Here is a 9304-nt window from a genome sequence, read left to right as displayed (position 1 = left end):
GCTGACAGCACACCTGGGGCTGCTGCTCTGCTCCAGCAGCTCCTCTACGCACCAGGGCAAAGCTGGCGCTCCCGCTGGGCTCCTCGCTTTGCTCTCCCATAAGCAGCTCCTTACCCGCTCTGTGCCCACCCCGGGTACGTGGGCGTGGGGGGAAGCGGAGCCCCGTTGCCCGGGTACATCCTTTTCGGATCAAAGGTTGGGCAGCGTCGCAGCTGGACTTTGCTTTGCAGCGCGGCTCTTGCAGGCAGGGCTCAGGGTGGAGATGGTGGGCGCAGGGCACCTGCCTGCTGCCTTGCGGGGTCTGCCCTGCCTGCTCAAGCTGATGGTCTGCGACAGGCCCCAGCGGCGTGACCCTGGAAACCACAGGCTGTGCTGGGATCTCCAGCCTAGCTCTGCCTCCAGCTTCGGTGGCATTGGAGCAGCTTCCCAGCGCACAGCTAGCTTTGCAGCTGGGAAACTTTATGATGTCACTCCTAGACACATTCTTTTTATTTGTTTTTCTTTTTTCTCCCACCTTTAAAACTTTGTAAATCTCTTGTAAACTGAAAGGAATTCTTTGGGAACAAGAACTCCTTGCACTGGACAACTCCTCATGTTGAAACTCAGCTGAATTTTGGCCAGAACCACCCTTTTCCTGTAACTTTAGCTCATTGTGTCCATGCACTGGCACTGGCTGATGATCCTGGTCATGTATCCCAGCCGCTGGGAGGTCTGGGCTGAGGTGATCCAGTGAGCAACGTATTTCTGCAAAAGCCTGTTAAGTTTATTCCAGCTTGGGGAAGGGGGTTGGAGCAGAATGTGTGCTGGTGGACAGACAGCGATAACAGCATCACTGCCTGGCGCAGAACACCCGGTCCCTGCTGTGCTCCTGGCTCCAGTGCAAAGCTGGCAGGACTTGGAAGAGGTTGTCCTCTGTATCTGGTGGAGATAGAGCTGGACATAGTGGCAAAACCTCTTGCAAGAGCTTCCAGTCTGGTAAGCACGCTTCATTAATCCTTGAAAATCAGAGGATCCAGAAGAGGCCTCTGTCACAGGCTGTGGAGCAGAGGATGTGAAGCTGGCGCTGCTGGCTTTCGGACTCAGGCTCTTTCGGATGCACTGAAAAGGCACGTTCCCTCCGTTTTCTACTCTGCTTGTGTCTGGCAATAAGTGCATCAGACTCGTGGCTCTCTGCAGCTGTGACTGCACCAAGTCAGGGTCACTCACACCAGTGGAGAAGCTGCTTGCAGGGTTGGAGGGAAGTAGGACCCATGAGCTTAACCCCGCGGGTGACGTGGCCAGCTCCACAGGGCTGCCAGTCACCCCAGTCTCCTTCAGTTGCTCTGAGCTCTGCCCATTCGCCTCTGGGCAGCTCAGGCCACGTCTTGTGCAAGGAAACCCTGGCTTCCTGCTGGCACGAGGAAGTTGGATGGTTGCTCTTGAGTAATGTGTAACCAGCCGCTCCCAACAGCTATTGAGCAGTGTGACTTCCAGAGCGGTGACCTCTTTCTTGGTTGGCGGTCGGAAGGGAGGAGAAGTGGGATTTAGGTCAGTCTGGTGACATGGCGTCCACCATGACCTCACCGGTTCGTGTCATCCTGCCTCTCCTCACCTGGACTGAACTCCTATAACCTGGGCGCAGGTCTGTGGTGCTTGGGAGCTCTGCAGCCCGTGCACACCCCTGTGTCCTTTCCTCAGAGGCAGCTCTAACCTTTCCAGCAAGTCTGAGTGACAGGGGCTGGTAGCAGTGGTGTCCTTCAGCTGTGTCACCTGCAGGCGCTGGCCTGGCCTTAACTCCACTGTCAAAGCCACGGCAGCCTGTGTGGTGGGGCACCCTACGGAGCTGTGAACCCCGTTGTGGGGAGGAGCAAGCTGGGGAAAGTCGTGCTGACAGAGGTGTGTGGTTGCAGAGCTGATGGCAGTGGTGGGGGGGATGCTTTTGGAGAGCAGATGCTAGGAGCTGCTGCCAAGCCGCAAGGAGACACTCCCTTCCTGCCCTGGGTGACAGGAATGTTTCCCAGGCTGAATGGCTCTAGCAGCTCTCTGGCAGGACCCTGTGGTGGGGGAGAGGCTGACACTGTCCCTCAGTTTCCTCCTGCAGGGAGGAAATCTCCATCCCCTGCCTGCCAGGGAGAGTGCAATCCCTGAGGCAGGGCTTGCTGGAGGGCAGGTCTGCTCCCGAATCTGCTCTAGGGGATAGCAGAGTGGAGCTGCTGGCTGTTTCTGGGAGCTTTGCTCACGTGCAAGCTCCCCTGCCTGCTGTCCTGGCAAATGACTGCCCAAAATAGCCCCACGTGTGCTGCCAGCTTCTGGCCATGGCCTTTGGCTGAGTTGGAGGGTCCCCAGCTCCCACCTGTCTGGGGGTGGTGTAGATGGGCCCAGCTCCCATGGGCTGGCAGGGTCTTGAGCCTGGGCTGGGTGTGCTCCGCAAGGGCACGGCAACCTGCGCAATGCCAGCTGGGCCCCCAGCCCTCAGGGCTGAGCTTTGTGGCCAGACCTCTGGGGAGGTGGATCTGCTGGGGGAAGTGAACTGCCAGGCAGAACCTATTTGCCTGAAGATGGGTTTGCTGGGGGCACCCAGCCTCTGCTGAGCTGTGTGGAGAGCAGCCCGCTTGCTGCTTGTGTAGTGTGGGGAATGTTTCTTCCCTTCATCCTCCTCCTTTCTGGGACTCCTGAGGGCTAATGGCACCCCGTGTTTGTATCACTAAGGGGCATCTTCCAGCACTGCAGGGAGCAGAACTAGCAGAGCCTTCCGTGGGTGATGGGTGCACAGGGTAATCCCCACATGCTGGGGAGTGGCAGCTCTTAGGGGAGCTGTCTGAGCAGCTTGTGGGGCTTTGACTGCAGGAGGAAAACACCAGTAGCATCACAGCAGAATACAGGGGGGGAACAAATGCACAAAGCGGATGGAACTGGCTGCAGGAGTGGTCCTTGACCTACTGCTGAAACCAGAGTCCCTCCTTTCTGGACTTGGGAGAGATTCCAGTTTGCCTGTTGTCTGCAAGGGCTCTTGCAGTTGTACCAGGATGGACTCTCCTCTTCCAAAGAGCTGTAGTGAGCCTGGCTGCGAGCCGATGCTGTTGGCTTGAAGGAAGGGTGGACTGTTGAGTCTGGCTGTTCTGAGTTGAAAGTCACCATCAGCTTCTCCCAGGCTCCCAGTAAAACTCCCACACTGGGAGTGGACAGGGTTTAGCATGCAACTGCAGCACCTTGAGCACATGGGACCATACAGGACAGACACCCGGGTGGACCACAGGGCATTGAGACTGGAGGCTCTGTACAGACAGAACTGCTCTTTTCTTCTTCCTCCCACCTAGGGTGCAGCAGGCCCTGTCACCTCCCTGCCCTGCTGCTGTCTGACTGCTCTTCTTTCCTGCAGAATCATCAAAACTGTGACCAAGACCTTCAAGTATTTCTTTGGCCTGAGGTTTGAGGTGAAGGGTTTGAAGAACTTTGAAGTGGAGGGCCCTGCTATCATTGTGTCCAACCACCAGAGCATCCTCGACATGATGGGTGAGGAGCTGGTGGGAGGGAGGGAGTGGTTCTCTTGCTCACCATTAGAGAGATTGTCTCTCTTGTCCCATGGGGGTAGCTGCTGGATCTCACCGTCTGCCGTCCCATTAGGGCTAATGGAGGTCCTGCCTGACAACTGTGTCCAGGTGGGCAAGAAGGAGCTGATGTACACTGGCACCGTGGGGCTCGTCATCTACCTCGGCGGGGTCATCTTCATCAACAGGAAGAGCACCAGCAGTGCCAAGATGGTGATGGCAGATGTGGCCAAGACCATGGTAGCTGAAAACGTGAGTGTGACTGGTGGGGTGGTATGGGGTGGCTATGGAGCTCCTGGTGCTGGCTTGTCTGGAGTGACCGCCACCTGCAGTGCTTTACCAGGCTGGCTGGTGGCTCGGCCAGCAGGAAGGGAGCACTGCAGGTGAGTTGCTGGAGCAGAGCCTCATCTCCCCATGTGCAGGTGAAGGTGTGGGTGTACCCGGAGGGCACGAGGAACTGCACCGGGGATTTGCTGCCATTCAAGAAAGGAGCGTTTCACCTTGCTATCCAGGCCCAGGTAACAGCCTTTTGCTCCTGCACGGGGACCCTGAGTGCTCTTTGCCGACTGGTCGTGCTGTGGTGTGGTTTATTTGTTCCCAGGGCACAGCTGATCTCCTCAGCTGAACTACCATTAGTCAAAAGTGCTGCCCAGCAGGAGCCGACAGCCTTTTCCATACCCTGCAGGAGTGACTTGACTTCTGTGGACAAAGGCTGCAGATGGTGAAGCTGCTGCTGTGTCCTCTCTCCTGAATGCCCCAGCACTGTGTTCACAGTGTCTCGTGTGGAGGGCAGAGCACAGGGGACAGGGACACTTGACCCGCTGTCTCTGGGCTGTGCAGGCAGCTGCCTGGCAGTGTGGTGTTGCAGTGTCCATGGGAGCCTGGCTGCAGCACAGAGCTTGCTCTGGCAGAGAGCCCAGCGGCTGCTGCGCTCTGTGAGCCTGCTGGGGGGATCCCAAAGCTGTTGATGCATTTCTCAATCCCCCACCCTGGGTTGTAGTAGTTGTGGTGTTGATTCGGGCTTGTTAATACTTGTGCTTTTAGAACAACATCTGGGCTTGCTCTGTGTGGAAATAGCTGCTCCCTCCCAGGCAGCCACTTCTTGGTGTGTCGTAAATCCTTTCTCTCTCCAAAATGACATGATCCAGGAGCAGTTAGTGGGGGAGCAGACAAACAGCTCCTTGGCTCTGCACAGCCAGATCTGTTGGTGCTCCTGAAGCAGCAGTGCTGCCTGCCTGGGCAGAGCTCTGGGGCACAGTGCCAGGGACGCTGATGACCTGGCTGTGCCACTTCTGCCCAGGGGGTTGCTGAAACCTGAGGCCCCCTGCTCGGCTCCCTGGTGCTGGGGACCAGGGCTGGGGGGAGATGGGAGCCTTGCCTTCCTGTGCAGCCTTGCAGCTCAGGACTGGTATGACTGGAGGCCTGAGGAAAAGCAGCTTTTTCTAAAAGAGATGTTCCAGCAGGGATCCTGGAGAAGGGAGCAGGTGCCAGATTTCTTGCTGGTTTGGATTGGCCAAGCCCAGGGCGTAGCCTGCATTCTACCATTCCCACTCCTGCCAGGGTGATGCAACCAGGGCAGGGGCTGGTGGCTGCTGGAAGGAAATGACAGTGGAGAAGGTACCAACCTTTGCTAACACTCCCCTGCCTGAGTCACCGACTGCCGATGGTGTCTGTGTTATCAGCGCTGGAATCCTGCATTCTACCATTCCCACTCCTGCCAGGGTGATGCAACCAGGGCAGGGGCTGGTGGCTGCTGGAAGGAAATGACAGTGGAGAAGGTACCAACCTTTGCTAACACTCCCCTGAGTCACCGACTGCCGATGGTGTCTGTGTTATCAGCGCTGGAATAAAGACTCTGTGCCCGCCCTCCTGGCTGTGTCTCTGCCTGTCTGGAGCTTCCCTGGGAGCCATGGATTGCAGCCGGTGCCTCTTTTCCTGGGAAGCTGAAGACACACCAGCTGGCCTGCCCCAAATGTGTGCTCCTACAGCATGGCAAGGCCTGTCAAAACAGGCACCCTCCAGTGTTTGCAGGTCAGAAAATACCTGGGGTCTGAGGCCTGGCTTGGGACAAGAAGCCCTGAGAGCCAGTGCTGACCTGCAGCTGGAGTAGAACTTGACCCTAGTGCCTTTAATGTTCCTGTGCCTGGAGTTGCTGGGAAGTGGTTTCAATCCCATTTGACTCCTGACTGTCCCAGCCTTTGGAATTGTGTCTCTCTGGTGGGACTATGGGTATCCTGCGTGTTCAAGAGCTGGGCCAGGCCAGCTCTGCTTTGTGGGATTTGCTGCTTATCTCCAGCCTGCCCTGAGCTGCTGCAGAGCGAGTAACTCCCCTTTTTCCACCTCTTCCCCAAGGTCCCGGTGATCCCCGTGGTGTATTCCTCCTTCACTGCCTTCTATAACCCAAAGAAGAATCTATTTACATCAGGTACCAAAGAGCTCGGGGGCAGGGTTGGTGGCACCCCCGTGGGGAGGTCTGGCTCCCCAGGGTGTGAGCAGGGAGCGCAGCTGGGGTAAACAGGAGCAGTCCCTCTGGGAGATGTGTGGAGTCAGTTCAAAGCACTTGGCACCACAGCCTGGGCTGGGTTAACTCAGGAAAGGATATAATTAAATATGGTGAGGGATGTTTTAAGAATTAGACACCACCTCTCCCCCTCCTGACTGGCACAACCAGAGTCATTTGGTGAGGCCATGCGGGAAGGAGAAAGCGTGCTCAGCCTCCTGATCTTTCAAAGCAGGGACCCCTCTGCGAGCAAACCAGGGAAACTGGTCATATCAAGGCTCTGCAGTCAGTCAGTGCAAGGGCTGAGCAGGAAGTTGGCTTTCAGTCAGCTGGGAGGGGTATCCCTCATCTCTGGGAGGAAGCAGATGCTTCTGTGCTCCCTGCCTGGGTGGCTGCAGCCAGCCAGAGGTAGGAGGGTTGGACAGAAGACAGAGTTTAATCCCCAGAGCAAGCTCTTACCCCCAGACCAGCGCAGCCTGCACCTGTGCTCCAGGGATGGATGCCTGGAGCCCTGGGAGAGGATGAGGGCAGTGCTGGGGCTGTCCAGGGAGGAGGGAGCAGGGCAGAGAGGAGTGCTCTTGTGGCATGTGGGTTTCTCACAAGCTCTTCTTTTCTTCCCAGGCAAAATCAAGGTTGAGGTTCTGCCTCCAATAGAGACCAAAGGGCTGACATCAGACGATGTCTCTGACCTCACTGACAGATGCTTCCGCACCATGAAGGAGACCCTCTTCAGGCTGTCAGGCCGCCCAAGTCCAAGCGAGGTGAAGGACTCTTCCTAGATGCTTCTTCAGTGGCGTCACCGTGTGGTGGTAGCTGAAGGGACCTGTCTGTTGCCAAATACCAAAGGAACTTCTCTTCCTCTGCAGTGACTCTGGCAACACCATGGACTGGCACACATGGGGTGTCGAGCAGCGCTGAGGTTCCCCATTGAGTGGTTTCCTCTTATGGGTTCATTATCTTGCAATGAAACGTTCTCCTTTTCCTGAATTTCTCAGGCATCAAACTCATGCTACCAAAGGGCTCAATGATGAGAGAGGTGAGTTTTCCCCAGCTCAGGCAGCTCACCATGGGGCGATGAGGAAAACCTGGCTGGGGGCCTAGCTCTGCGTCACCTGATTGTCCCTGCACCTGTGTTCCTGCAGGCTCAGCTCGCGCTGGCCTGGTCCTGTGCTGTCCCAGACAGAACCCAGCAGCACTTTCTACCTGCACAACCTCGATGCTACTCAAAAAGTGCTGAGAGTTGGGTGAAAATCCAGCCCCTAGCTCTTCGGCAGCACTGGGCATGCAGTGTCCTCTCTGGGCAGCCTGGAGAGCTGCCATCCAGCACGGGGAGCTCACGGGCTGTTGCTGGGGCAGGGCCTGTCACCTTGCGGGACACCTGTGGGTCACAGCAGCATCTTGTGCTGGGGCTTTGTGGCCCAGGCACTCCTAAGCCAAGTCTTTCCTCCTGAAGAAAGCTCCTGGGACCAGTAACCTCAGCTGGGCTCTGTTGTGCTGGTTGTGCCGCTTGTCATGGTCAGCACTGGCCAAAAGATGGTGCCTGTCCCGCATGTCTGTGCTGAGCTCCACGGTACTGCTGCTCTGCAGAGTGAGGCCCAGGATGGGCAACTACAGCTGTAACAGGGCTCAGGAGGGTTCAGCTCTCCCCTTGGGGGAAATGGGCTCCTTCCCCCTTCAGATAAGGAGGTTTCACCTGTGCTTTGGGCTCCTGGGTCCCTCTCTGGGAGCTGCAGAACTGTTGATGCCCTCTGTGGAGAGCAAGGCTGGGAGCAAGGCCCATGGTTCCAGGGGTAACCTTCACCTCTAACCTGGGTTCAGGCAGGCTTTAGCTCTCCTGTTACTGGCACAGGGTGTTTAACCGTGAGATAAGCCACTGTTGGGTACCCAACACAACTGGCTTTTGCAGCCTCTCTGGGGCTGGAATTGGTGCAATTGTGGTCGTGGGAAAGGCAGGAGTTCCTGCAGAGCCTGCCCAAGGGAGGGAGCTCTTGGGCTGGCAGCATGCGGGGGCTTTATCGGAGGGGCCTTAGAGTACAGACTCAGGGGTCAGACTCATCGAGGGATGGGTCAGGGTGGGAGGAGGGGAACTGAAGTAGCACTTTGTAAGAGCAGCAGATAAAGGGCTGTCATGGAGGTTAAACCCAGGAGGGTCCCAGGAGGACTCCTGACTGGGGCGGTGGGGTGGGCACGTCCAGAGAGCGACTCCTGCAGCGTCCTTCCCTGGGAAGGGGGAGTGGTGCCTCTGCGTGCGGTTGTCTGCTGTTCACTTTTATTGGGCTTGAGAGTAATGTTATGTGCTTTAAAAAAACAAAGTACACCTTTGGTTATTAAAATAAAGGAGACTCCTGGTTGTGTGTGGGAGCAGGGGGAGGAGGGCTGGGGCAGGGGCTGCTGACCCCTCAGCTCTTGCAGGGGTGGGTTGGGTGGTCGAGGAGCAAGGGCAGTTCCCTGTCCCCGTGCTGTGCCCTGCAAGCACAAGGGCTGTGCTGCTGCACCCCAGACTGGCCTGAACTGGGAGGACAAATGCCTGCAGGGACCGGTTGCAGGGGGAGAGGAAGGTGGTGCCTGTGTGGGTGGGAGCCCATGTCAAAGCAGGGCCTTGGAGCAGTCCCCTTCCCACCCAGGAACGATTCTGCAGCCCAGCCTGCACAGTAGAGGCTTTGTTTTGGTGCAACCTCACCACCACCCCACTGCCCATGTGGCTCCTGCAGCTCCACGCTAGGCAAGAAGGAAAGTGTTGTCCCAGCTCAGTCACACCTGCTCTGCCGTGCTACTGTCCTTGGGTTTGAGCAAAGAGTGTGGTAGGGAGGCAGGTGCAGGCTCGGGAGAGACCAGCCAACCCCAGAGCTATACTGGTGGCAGCGTAAACTCCTGGGTGTGCCAGGCCAGTGCCAGTCCAGGCGTGCAGAGGACTGTCCCTCCCTCCCTGGCCTCACCCTCTTGGCACCAGCTTGTCCCTGTCTGCTCTGTGCTGGGAGTGGTGCAGGGTAAAGGTTTTCTGTTAGAGTAAAAACAGACTCTCTGCACCTTTGGGCCAGGTAAAGCATCACCCATGTTACTGTTTTATGGGTGCCAGGGATGGTGCGGAGGGCTGCGAGCAGGTAAATTCAGAGCCAGCTGCAGCAGCTGCTGTGTTAAGGAGTGGTGAGGCACCAGCCTACCTCCAGCGCTTGCAGAGAGTGGCTGGTCCCAGAGAGCAGAACGGAAGCTGCAGGGACGGGCAGCTGCTCCCTGCACGCAGCCAGGGCTGTCCCCTCTGCCACAAGTCAGGTGTTTT

The 9304-nt window shown here is 57.3% G+C and overlaps 1 protein-coding gene across 1 annotated transcript; it reads left to right on the top strand.

Annotated features, from left to right (window-relative positions):
* Positions 1 to 646: 646 nt before the first annotated feature.
* Positions 647 to 7009, top strand: AGPAT2 (1-acylglycerol-3-phosphate O-acyltransferase 2; the record flags this gene model as incomplete). Its single annotated transcript, XM_010140035.1, has 6 exons — positions 647 to 729; positions 3359 to 3492; positions 3604 to 3779; positions 3950 to 4045; positions 5880 to 5952; positions 6649 to 7009. Coding segments are annotated over 6 exons (720 nt in total), but the record flags the coding sequence as incomplete, so codon positions are not given.
* Positions 7010 to 9304: the final 2295 nt, after the last annotated feature.

The sequence above is a fragment of the Buceros rhinoceros genome, unplaced genomic scaffold (assembly GCF_000710305.1).
Source record: "Buceros rhinoceros silvestris isolate BGI_N320 unplaced genomic scaffold, ASM71030v1 scaffold40317, whole genome shotgun sequence".
Lineage (NCBI taxonomy): Eukaryota > Metazoa > Chordata > Aves > Bucerotiformes > Bucerotidae > Buceros > Buceros rhinoceros.
Note: the sequence above shows the minus strand (reverse complement) of the source record. Positions and strands in the feature narration are given on the sequence as shown.